Genomic DNA, 14,478 nt, shown 5'->3' on the forward strand with positions numbered 1-14,478 from the left:
AATCTGGCATCCTGTTACAGCTGCCTCTGCCAAGTGAGCCATGGAGGGATGGGGCAGGAGCGATGTGTTTGGAGCAGGCGTGTTCTCTCCCTGCGTGCCCATTTTGCAAAACACTGATGCAGGTGGGGACTCGAACCCACATCTGTGGAGCCCCCTGATGTATTTTCATGTCATGATTCTCACAGTGGTGGATTCTTGTGTAGAAATTGTTCCTCCAGGCCTTGCATATATTGGGGGCGTGGCCACATCAGCAAGCTCCACCCCTCTCTGCCTGTCAGGGGAGCCGCCTAATGCTCTGATTGGTGGGTGTGGGTGGCGCTTGCATGAGCACTAATGGGGTTGCTAGGCGCTCTCCACCTTGGCAACAGGGGTCTTTCAAATGTTCCTCTCCTCTGCTGGGCAGCCCCAGCCCCACACTGGCCCCACATCCGGAGGTTAGGATGGGGCTGCAGCCAAGGCAGGCTGGCCTTCCCTTCCCCCAGCCCCCACCCCTTTCTTAACTCATCCCACTCCCCAAAAGGCCAGCTTGGGTTGTTGGTTTGCAGAATGAAAATCACCAGCAAGAGAATGTCAGTTTCATAGTTAACTATTCTTACACTGATTATCGCTTATCCCCAACAAACTCTGCTTCCAAAGCTGAACAAAACTGCTGCCTACCAGAGTAACCAACCTCTACGGGGTGAAGCCAAAAGAATCAATGAACTACCTTGAATAAATAACCAAGAAAGTTCACTACAAGTGCCAAAGAAATCCCTGAGAGATTGATCCAGGCCATCCCCAGAAGGCCCCCACTTTGCACTGAAATCGACATGTGAAACTGACAATACTTTTTGCAAGCCCTTTATTCAAGGAACACAGGCTCAGCAGGAGCGCTTTTTGCATTCTCTTGCGAGAGGCTGAGAGGACGCTTGCACTTTAAGGGACATTTAGGGTACTTTATATTGTGAACTGTGGAAAGGATATACGTGTGAAAGAGATGCGGAATGATCTATTGATTACTGAGCATAAGAACTAATATTTGGATCTGTATTAAAAACCTGTTAGTTATGTATTCACAGTAGTTGATTATGGTGGCTTTAGGAGGTGTTTCCGTGAATCTCTTGGTCCAGGTGGGACCTGAATTTCTCCAAAAATTAGAACCCACCTCCAGCAGACCGAGATCAGTTCCCTGGGAGAAAACGGCGCACCTGGGACAGCCCCGGCTTGCAATGATTCCCGCCTCCCTCCCTCCCAAGAGCTAAATGCTTATTCCTCCCCCAAGACTTACTTCCAAGTAAACTTTCGCAGGATCCGGCGGCTGCAAAGCGTCTCTCTCCTGCTGCAGCTTCCTTGCAGGCTTCTCCCTTCCTCCATCGCCCTGCAAATGCAAACCCCTCCCCCTCCCCCAGGAAAAGCCCCCTCCCTCTCCTGCCCCCCCTCTTGCTCGGCCTCTCTAGAAAGCAGCTCGGCGGTCTTAACCCTTCCAGTGCTGCAGAGGAGCTTCATGTAGGCTGCGGTCAGCCTCGCCTTGTGCTGCTCAACGGGGCTGCTCGGGAGTAACTTTGCAGCAGGGGGCTGCGCTCCTCCCGGGGTGTCCCCAGTGCTGCTGAGGCAGCTCAGAAAAAGGAGGCTGCAGCTGGGTCCCCCCTAGAATAAGGACCGTAAAACTCAAGGGGGGGTAGTGCTGATGAGATGAGGGTCTTCTTTCAAGAGACTATTGAGCGCTTCTGTTGCCCCCCTGGAGAGAAAACCTGGTGGGGCCTCCCGGCGCTTCCTTGCACGTCCAGGGAGATGCTGACGGCCACTTTGGGGGCAGGCAGGCCGTGGTGCACAGCTGGTGGGGGGCAGGGGACTGAAGGGTATGCATGATGTTTGTGGTGCTTCCTGCAGGCTAAGAGATGGGCTACAGTGTGATGGTGCTTTGATTTCATTTCCTCAAAAAAAAAAAATCATATGGATTTATGAGGCTCCGTGCTTCGGAATCATGTTTCTGTTGCGTGGTGTTGCCGTGAAGCTGTGGATGCAGGATTTCTGTGGCGTCACCTGTGGCCATGTTTATAATGTGTGATTTGATGCTGAATTTGGGGCGATCCGATGCAAAAACTATGAGGATGCATGAGAATTTGTGGGTTTGAACCATATCTTTGCAGCATGGTGTTGCCATGGATGCGTGGTTTTTCTGGTGCAAGCAGTGTCCCTGGACATGATATGTGATTTGATGTTGATGTTGGGGGGACCCAAAGCAAAAACCCTGAGGATCCATGTGGAGCCGTGCCTTGGATTCATGTTTTTGAAGAAGACTGTAGATTTATACTCCGCCCTTCTCTCTCTCAGAGCGGCTCACAATCTCCTTTATCTTCTTTCCCTACAACAGAAACCCTGTGGGTGGGGCTGAGAGAGCTCTCCCAGAAGCTGCTCTTTGAAGGACATCAGAAACCATCTAGAAGAAACACGGATCAGAGCTGGCCCTTCCACTTGGCAAATTTGGCATTTGCCTAGGGCGGCAGCCTGGGGTATGTGTGCCAAATTGGGAAACCCCCCCCCCCTAACTCACAGAGGCCTTCCCTGCTCTGACGCCAGCTTTCTCGCTCTCACACCATCTTTCTTGCTCTCAGGCTGCCTTCCCTGCTCTCGCACTGCCTTCCCCCACTCTAGGCTGGCTTTCTTGCTCACCTGCCCCCTTCCCTGCTGTCACGCCATCTTTCTTGCTCTCAGGCTGCCTTCCCTGCTCTCGCACTGCCTTCCCCACTCTAGGCTGGCTTTCTTGCTCGCCTGCCTCCTTCCCTGCTCTCATGCCATCTTTCTCGCTCTCAGGCTGCCTTCCCTGTTCTCGCACTGCCTTCCCCACTCTAGGCTGGCTTTCTTGCTCGCCTGCCCCCTTCCCTGCTCTCACGCCATCTTTCTCGCTCTCAGGCTGCCTTCCCTGCTCTCGCACTGCCTTCCCCACTCTAGGCTGGCTTTCTTGCTCGCCTGCCTCCTTCCCTGCTCTCACGCCATCTTTCTTGCTCTCAGGCTGCCTTCCCTGCTCTCGCACTGCCTTCCCCACTCTAGGCTGGCTTTCTTGCTCGCCTGCCCCCTTCCCTACTCTCATTCTGCTTCATACTGATGAAAGCCATAGCATGGCATCCGCTCTTCTGAAGTTCGCTGTGCCTGGACTCAGCTTTGGGAATTTTGTGCAAAATTTGTTACTGATATCTCCACTTGAATAGATGTATGTTAAACGCAGTGACATTGTCAAAGTTCTATTTTTTCAGATATACTTCTCTGGAGGTTGGCAACTGTGTCCCACTTGCAGCACAAATCCCGCAGCAGCCCCCCACCCCGATCCTCCCTCTGGCTGCCCTGTCTTTCCCAGTCTGTTGTTTTTAACTGCTTAGCTCAAAAGTGGCCAAACTTGCTTAAGATAAGAGTCAAATAGATTATATGTCAGATGTTTGAGAGACAGAAGACATGAACAAACATTATACACATCTTTTTTTTAATACTTTTTTTTTGCACAGAAAGATAAATGCATAAGTATGCACTTGACAATATGACCATGCTAAAAGGAGAGTTTTTAAAAAACAAAACCTGGGAATAAGAGTCCTCATAAGACCATCATAGGGAAAGGTTAGGGGGTTATTTTTTGGCACCAGTAGGAGAAGGAAACACACAAGCATTATATAAATCTTTCACCTCTGTTTGCATCATTATGTATCTCTCTTTGCCATGAATCCTATGTTCCTAAACACAGCTCCTCCAAGAGCAAATGTCACCCCCATCTTTAAAAAGGGTTCCAGAGGAGATCTGGGAAATTACAGGCCAGTCAGTCTGACTTCAATACCGGGAAAGTCGGTAGAAACTATTATCAAGGACAGAATGAGTAGGCACATTGATGAATACGAGTTATTGAGGAAGACTCAGCATGGGTTCAGTAAGGGAAGATCTTGCCTCACGAACCTGTTACATTTCTTTGAGTGGGTGAATGAACATGTGGACAAAGGAGACCCAATAGATGTTGTTTACCTTGACTTCCAGAAAGCTTTTGATAAAGTTCCTCATCAAAGGCTCCTTAGAAATCTCGAGAGTCATGGAGTAAAAGGACAGGTCCTCTTATGGATCAAAAACTGGCTAATTAATAGGAAGCAGAGAGTGAGTATAAATGGGCAGACTTTGCAGTGAAGGACGGTGAGAGGATATTGGATTTATATCCCGCCCTCCACTCCAAAGAGTCTCAGAGAGGCTCACAATCTCCTTTACCTTCCTCCCCAACAACAGATACCTTGTGAGGTGGGTGGGGCTGGAGAGGGCTCTCACAGCAGCTGTTCTTTCAAGGACAACCTCTGCCAGAGCTATGGCTGACCCAAGGACATGCCAGCAGATGTAAGTGGAGTAGTGGGGAATCAAACCCGGTTCTCCCAGATAAGAGTTCGCACACTTAACCACTACACCAAACTGGCTCTCCTCTAAGCAGTGGGGTGCCGCAGGGCTCAGCACTGGGTCCCATGCTCTTTACTTGTTCATAAATGATTTGGAGTTGGGAGTAAGCAGTGAAGTGGCCAAGTTTGGAGATGACATTAAATTGTTCAGGGTGGTGAGAACCAGCGAGGATTGTGAGGCACTCCAAAGGGATCTGTTGAGGCTGGGTGAGTGGGCGTCAACGTGGCAGATGAGGTTCAATGTGGCCAAGTGCAAAGTAATGCACATTGGGGCCAAAAATTCCAGCTACAAATACAAGTCGATGGGGTGTGAACTGGCAGAGACTGACCAAGAGAGAGATCTTGGGGTCGTGGTAGATAACTCACTGAAAATATCAAGACAGTGTGCGATTGCAATAAAAAAGGCCAACGCCATGCTGGGAATTATTAGGAAGGGAGCTGAAAACAAATCAGCCAGTATCATAATGCCCCTGTATAAATCGATGGTGCGATCTCATTTGGAATACTGTGTGCAGTTCTGGTCACCACACCTCAAAAAGGATATTATAAGAATGGAAAAAGTGTAGAAAAGGGCAACTAGAATGATTAAAGGGTTGGAACACTTTCCCTATGAAGAAAGGTTAAAAAGCTTGGGGCTCTTTAGCTTGGAGAAACGTCGACTGCAGGGTGACATGATAGAGGTTTAAAAGATAATGCATGGGATAGAGAAAATAGAGAAAGAAGTACTTTTCTCCCTTTCTCACAATATAAGAACTCGTGGGCATTCGATGAAATTGCTGAGCAGACAGGTTAAAACGGATAAAAGGAAGAACTTCTTACCCAAAGTGTGATTAACGTGGAATTCACTGCCACAGGAGGTGGTGGCGGATACAAGTATAGACAGCTTCAAGAGGGAATTGGATAAAATATGGAGCAGAGGTCCATCAGTGGCTATTAGCCACAGCGTGTATATATATGTGTATATATATATATAATTTTTCCGGCCACTGTGTGACACATAGCGTTGGACTGGATGGATCATTGGCCTGACCCAATATGGCTTCTCTTATTGTTATGTTCTTATGAAACTAAGGGGGGAACCCAGCACTGCCCCCTTTAATTCCATCCTTCCTTCCAGTGGCTCTCTCAGCTTTTGCACTGGCTTTCCCCGCTCTAGGTCCGTGGGTGATCTGTGTGGTGGAGAAGGGCTTGGAAGCCTGCCTATTTCCCCCTCCTTCTCCCCTTCACACACGGTGGAAATATCTATCTATGGGAAGTGCTCAGAGGCTAACTGTGGTCCCAGTGTGAAGCAAGCTTACTTGAGAGTAAGCCTGCATTAAATTTCTCCTCAACGTCTGCGAGCTGCACAATATGCGTGAAAGAGCCACATGTGGCTCCCAACTCACAGTTTGGACACCCCTGGCTTACGTTTTACCAGCTGCTTTTGTCCAGACTCAGCTGTATTTATGGCCAGTGACTGATGCATCTTCTTCTTCATCTTTTGGTGTGTGTGTGTCCATCTGAAGGCCATGACGACCTCTGGTGACTGACCCCTGCTGGAGGCCTGGAGGATATTCAGGGAGGTAGCTAAATAAAGCCTGCCTCTGCATCCCCACTGCTGGTATTCCAAGGAGGTCTCCCATCCAAGTCCTTGCCAGAGTCGACCCTGCTCGGCTTCTGAGATCTGACAAGATCAGGCTTGCCGGGACTCTCCAAGTCAGGGTCCATTTCATTCTGCATCTTGACTCTAATTAGCCTTTCCTGGCAACTAACCGTCCGCCCACCCCCTTTCTACTTAGATGGAAGGGTTGAGGAAGTTCTCTTTCACTATCTGAAGAAGTGTGCTTGCACGTGGAAGGTTAAGCTCAGAATAAAACTTTGTTGGTCCTCAAGCTGAAACTGGACACAACCCTAAAAGAAGAAAAAGAATGCAGATTTATACCCTACCCAAGCGCTTTTAACGTTTCTTTCTGATTAGAATAAGGTTTCTTTTGTGGATTTCAACCTTTTACAGCAATTGGCATCTTTTCAATACTTTTTGTGGTCTGTGGTTGTCATTTAGATATGAAGTAGGAGGAAAGGTCTTCTACAGGCTAAGAGGTTGAATAGATTCCCCTTGTGTGGGTTCCTTGACAGGGCAGAAGAGAACTTCTTGGACTGAATCGCTTTCAAAGAAATTCAAAAGGTTTCTCCATTCTATGAGTTCATATATGCCTTTGAAAATTGTCACACTGACTGAATCTGCACACTCAAAAGTTTCCTCCCCCATGTGTGGGTTCTTCGATGCAGCTGAAGAGTGCTGCTTTAACTGAATCTTCTCTCAAACTCTAAGCACTGAAATGTTTCTCCTGTTTGTATTCTCTGATGCATTACTCTGTTCTCCCATCCCCTGCTCCCCTTAGCCTCATTGGAACCTACAGGATGAGAGTTGCCATTGCAGTAACGGAGGGTGACGGACAAACGGCTTATCAGCACGTTCAAAGGGTGGGGGGGGGGGAAGTGCTCCCATTGGGATAGAGATTGAGAATTCTAAAGATTCTCCCCTCTGGGATAGAGATTGAGAATTCTAAAGATTCTCCCCCCTGTGTGTAATCTGATGCTGCTGAAGATTCCTCCTCTCACTGTATCTCTTTCCACACTCTGAGCATTCAAAAGGTTTCTCCCCTGTGTGGGTTCTCTGATGACGTTGAAGATTGCCACTCTGACTGAATCTCTTTCCACACTCTGAGCATTCAAAAGGTTTCTCCCCTGTGTGGGTTCTCTGATGATGTCGAAGACTGCTACTGTCACTGAATCTCTTTCCACACTCTGAGCATTCAAAAGGTTTCTCCCCTGTGTGGGTTCTCTGATGACACTGAAGAGTGCCAATCTCACTGAATTTCTTTCCACACTCTGAGCATTCAAAAGGTTTCTCCCCTGTGTGGGTTCTCTGATGAAGTTGAAGACTGCCACTCTGACTGAATCTCTTTCCACACTCTGAGCATTCAAAAGGTTTCTCCCCTGTGTGGGTTCTCTGATGACGCTGAAGAGTGCCACTCTGACTGAATCTCTTTCCACACTCTGAGCATTCAAAAGGTTTCTCCCCTGTGTGGGTTCTCTGATGATGTCGAAGACTGCCACTGTCACTGAATCTCTTTCCACACTCTGAGCATGCAAAAGGTTTCTCCCCTGTGTGGGTTCTCTGATGACATTGAAGATGGCCACTCTTACTGAATCTCTTTCCACACTCTGAGCATTCAAAAGGTTTCTCCCCTGTGTGGGTTCTCTGATGACGTTGAAGATCGCCACTCTCACTGAATTTCTTTCCACACTCTGAGCATTCAAAAGGTTTCTCCCCTGTGTGGGTTCTCTGATGAAGTTGAAGACTGCCACTCCGACTGAATCTCTTTCCACACTCTGAGCATTCAAAAGGTTTCTCCCCTGTGTGGGTTCTCTGATGACGTTGAAGATCGCCACTCTCACTGAATCTCTTTCCACACTCTGAGCACTCAAAAGGTTTCTCCCCTGTGTGGGTTCTCTGATGAAGCTGAAGATTCCTCCTCTCACTGTATCTCTTTCCACACTCTGAGCATTCAAAAGGTTTCTCCCCTGTGTGGGTTCTCTGATGAAGTTGAAGATTGCCACTCCGACTGAATCTCTTTCCACACTCTGAGCATTCAAAAGGTTTCTCCCCTGTGTGGGTTCTCTGATGATGTCGAAGACTGCTACTGTCACTGAATCTCTTTCCACACTCTGAGCATTCAAAAGGTTTCTCCCCTGTGTGGGTTCTCTGATGACGCTGAAGAGTGCCACTCTGACTGAATCTCTTTCCACACTCTGAGCATTCAAAAGGTTTCTCCCCTGTGTGGGTTCTCTGATGACACTGAAGAGTGCCAATCTCACTGAATTTCTTTCCACACTCTGAGCATTCAAAAGGTTTCTCCCCTGTGTGGGTTCTCTGATGATGTTGAAGAGTGCCACTCTGACTGAATCTCTTTCCACACTCTGAGCATTCAAAAGGTTTCTCCCCTGTGTGGGTTCTCTGATGATGTTGAAGAATGCCACTCTCACTGAATCTCTTTCCACACTCTGAGCATTCAAAAGGTTTCTCCCCTGTGTGGGTTCTCTGATGACGCTGAAGAGTGCCACTCCGACTGAATCTCTTTCCACACTCTGAGCATTCAAAAGGTTTCTCCCCTGTGTGGGTTCTCTGATGACACTGAAGAGTGCCAATCTCACTGAATTTCTTTCCACACTCTGAGCATTCAAAAGGTTTCTCCCCTGTGTGGGTTCTCTGATGAAGTTGAAGACTGCCACTCCGACTGAATCTCTTTCCACACTCTGAGCATTCAAAAGGTTTCTCCCCTGTGTGGGTTCTCTGATGACGCTGAAGAGTGCCAATCTCACTGAATTTCTTTCCACACTCTGAGCATTCAAAAGGTTTCTCCCCTGTGTGGGTTCTCTGATGAAGTTGAAGACTGCCACTCCAACTGAATCTCTTTCCACACTCTGAGCATTCAAAAGGTTTCTCCCCTGTGTGGGTTCTCTGATGACGTTGAAGATCGCCACTCCCACTGAATCTCTTTCCACACTCTGAGCATTCAAAAGGTTTCTCCCCTGTGTGGGTTCTCTGATGATATTGAAGATGGCCACTCTGACTGAATCTCTTTCCACACTCTGAGCATTCAAAAGGTTTCTCCCCTGTGTGGGTTCTCTGATGATGTTGAAGAATGCCACTCTCACTGAATCTCTTTCCACACTCTGAGCATTCAAAAGGTTTCTCCCCTGTGTGGGTTCTCTGATGATGTTGAAGAGTGCCGCTCTGACTGAATCTCTTTCCACACTCTGAGCATTCAAAAGGTTTCTCCTCTGTGTGGGTTCTCTGATGACGTTGAAGATGGCCACTCTCACTGAATCTCTTTCCACACTCTGAGCATTCAAAAGGTTTCTCCCCTGTGTGGATTCTCTGATGATGTTGAAGAGTGCCACTCTCACTGAATTTCTTTCCACACTCTGAGCATTCAAAAGGTTTCTCCTCTGTGTGGGTTCTCTGATGACGTTGAAGACTGACACTCTGACTGAATCTCTTTCCACACGAGCATTCAAAAGGTTTCTCCCCTGTGTGGGTTCTCTGATGACGTTGAAGAGTGCCACTCTTAATTAATCTCTTTCCACTCTCTGGGCATGTAAAAGTTCTCTCTCCTCTGTGGGTTTTTTGGTGCAGCTGAAAGATTCTACTCTGACTGAATTTATTACTCATTTCTGAGAATTCAGAAGGTTTCTCCTCTCTCTGTATTGTTTGGTGTACAAGGAGCTGTGATGTATTTCTGAAATACTTTCCACACTGAATGGATTTCCTTGCCTTCATTATCCTGTGCTTTGGAAAATGTACATTCTGCTTTTTTCCATAATGCTTCTCAACCATACCACCATCTTTCTTTATCTTAGGTTTGTCTTGATTCCTGACAATTTTGTTCAAGTTTTCATTTTTAACTCTATGTGGCATTTTCTGATAAAGTTCCTCACCCTCCACATTCCTCTGCTCATCTTCTGCTGGGATAGAGAGAAAGAAACTGTTAGCACTTGGAAAGGGAGTAAGATCTAGCAGCATCTATATGACTATAGGAGGAAAGTTTGGCTGATCTGAACCACACATCCACCTTACCCCGAGAATAATTAATATTTAAAAATACGTCCCCCTCCCATCTGTCTGCCCAGGCATCTCTTTTATAAGAGGCTGAATTAATCTAACTCGAACCTCATGATACCACTAAGCATCAGACGCTCAATATTTTCTGTCTCCCCAGACTCACATTCACAAAGTCTCTCTTCAGAATTTGGATCTCTTCTGAATCTGCCCTCAAGCACCACAGAGGGGAGAGCCTCACATCTAGCCACTGTGAAGGCTTTTCTGGTTTTTCTTTACATCAAGGTGTGTTCGAGGGAGGGAGGAAGGATGGGATGAAGGGAGGGTGGAATGAAGGAAGGAAAGGAGGGAGGGTGGAAGGAAGGGAGGGATGGTGGAAGGGAGGGAAGAAGGGTGGAGGGAAGGAAGGGAGGGAGTAAAGGAGAGAGGGTGGAAGAGGGAGAGGGTGGAAGGAAGGAAGGAAGGAAGGAAGGAAGGAAGGAAGGAAGGAAGGAAGGAAGGAAGGAAGGAAGAAAGATCGGGGAGGGAAGAGGAAGGGAGGGAGGGAGGAAGGGAAGGAAGAAAGGAAGGGAGGGAGGGAAGGAAGCTGCCCTGAGCCTGCTTCGGCAGGGAGGGCGGGATATAAATTTGAGAAATAAAGAAATAAATAAGGAATGGAGGGAGGGAGAAAGGTGGAAGGAAGGAAAGAAGGGGGGAGGGATGGTGGAAGGGAGGGAGGGAGGAAGGAAGGGAGGGAGGAAGTGTGGCAGGAAGGGAGGGAGGAAGGGTGGAAGGAAGGGAGGGAGGAAAATAGATGGGGAGGGAGGAGGGAGAGAGAGGTGAAAAGAAATCAACTTTTACTGCATTCTCCAAGCTCCCAGCTGGCTTTGCTTGGAAAAGTGATTTAAAGAGAACTGCCTCCTCCAAGCTGGTCGACAGGGCAGAGGGAGCTTTGAGAGCCACACGATCTGTGTGAAAGAGCCACGGTTTGGCCACCCCGGACTAGTCCCTCAGGTTGAAAGTTCCATTCCAACCAGTGATCGAGTGAAGCCATTTTGTCTTCCATTTTCAAAGTGCCAGTTTCTAGTCATGTCAGTACATTCGGGACACATCTGGGGACCTGCAGCTTCGCTCTAAGGAATTTGGTCTGAACCCTCTGAAGAGCAGCAGAGCTGGAAGAGGAACGGCCGATCAGAGCGCCACAGAGCCTTTCTGCAACTGCCTTCACTTGAAATACTTTTGGGGTGGCTGGAACATCAAGAGCCCCTTTTGCATGATATGCTGCCGGTTGAACTGGAGATCTTTTCATTCCACATAGATCCTCTGCCAGGGAGCCACAGCCCCTCCCCTAGTGGTAGGACATGCCTCAAAATGATGCAGTGCTATTCAGTATTTGGATTCATTCCACATCGCAACGGAACGGCACCCATGAAAGATCCTTACCCAGAGAGGCCACATTCTCATAGTTCTCCAGCATGACTTCCCTGTACAGAGCTCTTTGTCTTGGATCCAGCAGGGCCCACTCTGCCTCCGTGAAAGAGACGGACACCTCCTCAAAGGAAAAGGGACCCTGGAAGAAAAAGCAGATTCCCTCCTCTTCAGAGATCACACCAGGCAGAGGTTGCACACTGGAAGGGAGTTGTCTGGGAAGATATGGAAAGGAAGGCTTGGGAGGGTAAATGGAACAGTATTCAAGGGATCTCTCACACAGACTCCTTGTAGAAACAGAAGGAGCAAAAACTCCACTGAGAAAATAGGACGGACTCTGGCTGTCCAACCACACCCCCTCATCTCTCCTACCTGGATTGCAGGTGCAGCAGCCGTTTCCACCCCTCTGAAAAGATGAAGGCTCAAGAGCATCTGTTCACTGCCTGTTCCTGAGACAAGGGAGGAAGGAAGGGTGTTTGTTTATTTGTTCCCTGCTTCACACACCTCCTTTCTGGGGTTGTGAAACCTTACCCTATATATGTTCAACAGATTTTTAAAATACTTTTTATTACATTCTGGGAGAGGCAGAAGAGAAGCAGCAGAGACCTATGAGCCTCAGGGGTTATAAATGCTGCCAGAATATTTCAGACTTCTGTGAGACTTGGGTTTCCTCTATGGCAGGGGTGGCCAACGGTAGCTCTCCAGATATTTTTTCCTACAACTCCCATCAGCCCTAGCTATTGGCCATGCTGCCTGGGGCTGATGGGAGTTGTAGGCAAAAAACATCTGGAGAGCTACCGTTGGCCACCCCTGCTCTATGGAGAGGGAAAGGGGTTGGTGGAAAGGCCATGTCTGTGAGGCAGAATTTCCCATTTTAGTCTCTACTGTTACGTTGTAATTTTAGATTTTATATATTTTAAATGCTTTTTTTTCATTGTTGATTTTTTTTATGATGTAACCCACCCTGAGCCTGTTCTACGGGAAGTGCGAGCTAAAACTCAAACAAACAAAGAAATAAATATAACCCCCCCCCCCATAGATGCATTTGCGGGGGGGGGGGAATATGTATGGAAGAGCAATGCAATTGGCTGCACTCTCTGACATGGGATTGCTGGTGGGGGAGACCTTCTGTAGAAAGAGGAGGGGGTTTGTCCCTTGGGAGGAGGAGACCATAGAAGCCTGGAGCATCCTGGAGGGAAAATGGGGGGTCTTGTGGGGAGGATATTGTGGCTTTGGCCTAAGGACAGGCTTATTCAACCCCACCCCCACCCCTTTTTTAATTTTTACATTCTTATGTGCCTGCCTGAGTGTTTGTGTCCTTTGCAAGAATTGTGCATTTCAGTTTCACAGATGGAAAAATAATGTCTGTTCCGTTGTTTCATAGGCACAACTCAAGAGTCTTTTTCCTATTCAGTTGTTGTTTGGAATTGCCACTTTAACTGCTTAGGTCAAAGGTGGCCAAACTTGCTAAAGATAAGAGCCAAATAAGTTATATGTCAGAAGTTTGAGAGGCGCAAGACATGAACAAACATTATAAACATGTCTTAAAAAAACAAAACCTGGGGAACCTTTTTTCTGCCAAGGGCCATATGGATATTTATAACATCCTTCGTGGGCCATAAAAAAATATCAACTTAAAAAACAGTGCTCCACCGAGGGAGAATGATTCAGGCCAGCAAAATTAATGCAAATAATTGTTTTTCTATTTGAAGTCATGTGGGGAGTGCCTAATCTGGCACTCACACACACACACACACCTGGCCTGCCGCCCTAGGCAAATCCATAGGTACAGGGCTTTTTTTGTAGAAAAAAGCCCAGCAGGAACTCGGTAGCATATTAGACCACATTCCCTAATACTAGCATATTAGGTCACACACTCATTAGCATATTAGGCCACACCCTCTGGAATAATCAAGTGCAAACTGAACTGTGACAATAACTTTTCCAGGCCCTGCAGCAATTCTGGCCGGCAAGCCAGGCCCGAGAGAGGCTGCCACATGGCTCGGTTTGGCCCAGCAATCCCTGAGGGCCACACCAAGTGACCTTAAGGGCCATATACGGCCCTTGGGACGGAGGTTCCCCACCCCTGGCGTAGAGGATGTGCTTAGAAGAATGTTTACTTTTGCCGGTATAGAGAGTAATAAAACAATTTATGCTGGCCACCATTTGTTTGCTTACTCTTCCAGCTTGCTTGGCTCTGAGAACCTGTCCTTCCTGTAATCTGTTCAGACACTCAAGAGAAGGATGCTCTCTTCCTTTCTCTATTAGGCACTTTGGAGCAGTGAGGTGGATGATATGCTGGACCATATGCTGAACATGAGTCAACAGTGTGATGCGGTGGCTAAAAAGGCAAATGCAATTTTGGGCTGTATCAGCAGAAGTATCGTGTCCAGATCACGTGAAGTGATGGTATCACTTTACTCTACTCTGGTAAGACCTCACCTGGAGTATTGTGTTCAGTTTTGGGCAGCACATTTTTCAGATTTCTGTAAGACTTCGGTTTCCTCTGTGGCAGGGATGGCCAATGGTAGCTCTCCAGATGTTTTTTCCTACAATTCCCATCAGCCCCAGCTACTGGCCATGCTGGCTAGGGCTGATGGGAGTTGTAGGCAAAAAGCATCTGGAGAGCTACCGTTGGCCACCCCTGCCCTATGGAGAGGGAAAGGGGTTGGTGGAAAAGCCATAGCATGAAACTTCACTGTCACAATGTACCAGATGCGAATCAAGAAGTTCTGGAGAGTTGAAGGAAATAAGAATGAGTTTTCAGAGTGTCTCTGGGCATGCTAAGTTCACAACCAGATTTTCAGCCAGATGCAACTTCAACAAGATATCACATCTGTCCCAAGTCCCACCCCAAGACCCTCCCCAAAGTTCCTGGCAGTGCTGGGCCATCGCCTGCCATCCCTCCTCCACCACCTGCTGCCCACAGCAGCCCCCAGGTGACGCTTCAAGCACAAGCACAGAAGCCACAGTTCCCCATTGGTATTTGCCCCCAGGGACAATTTCGGCTGCCCTAGAAGGTGGAGGTTCCCTTTATTCACCAGGCTGAAGAGCTCTGCTGAGGCTGAT

At 47.9% G+C, this 14,478-nt stretch overlaps 2 protein-coding genes across 2 annotated transcripts in view; both read right to left on the reverse strand.

Annotated features, from left to right (window-relative positions):
- The window catches only part of LOC132571576 (zinc finger protein 420-like), an 895,908-nt gene that overhangs the window by 575,577 nt on the left and 305,853 nt on the right, over positions 1 to 14,478 (reverse strand). The window lies entirely within an intron of this gene.
- The window catches only part of LOC132570901 (zinc finger protein 658B-like), a 39,467-nt gene continuing 31,931 nt past the window's right edge, over positions 6,943 to 14,478 (reverse strand). Inside the window, exon 2 of the mRNA XM_060237539.1 lies at positions 6,943 to 9,392. Within this exon, the coding sequence (XP_060093522.1) occupies positions 6,943 to 9,392 (2,450 nt within the window). The remainder of the gene's footprint in view (positions 9,393 to 14,478) is intronic.

The sequence above is a fragment of the Heteronotia binoei genome, chromosome 5 (assembly GCF_032191835.1).
Source record: "Heteronotia binoei isolate CCM8104 ecotype False Entrance Well chromosome 5, APGP_CSIRO_Hbin_v1, whole genome shotgun sequence".
Lineage (NCBI taxonomy): Eukaryota > Metazoa > Chordata > Lepidosauria > Squamata > Gekkonidae > Heteronotia > Heteronotia binoei.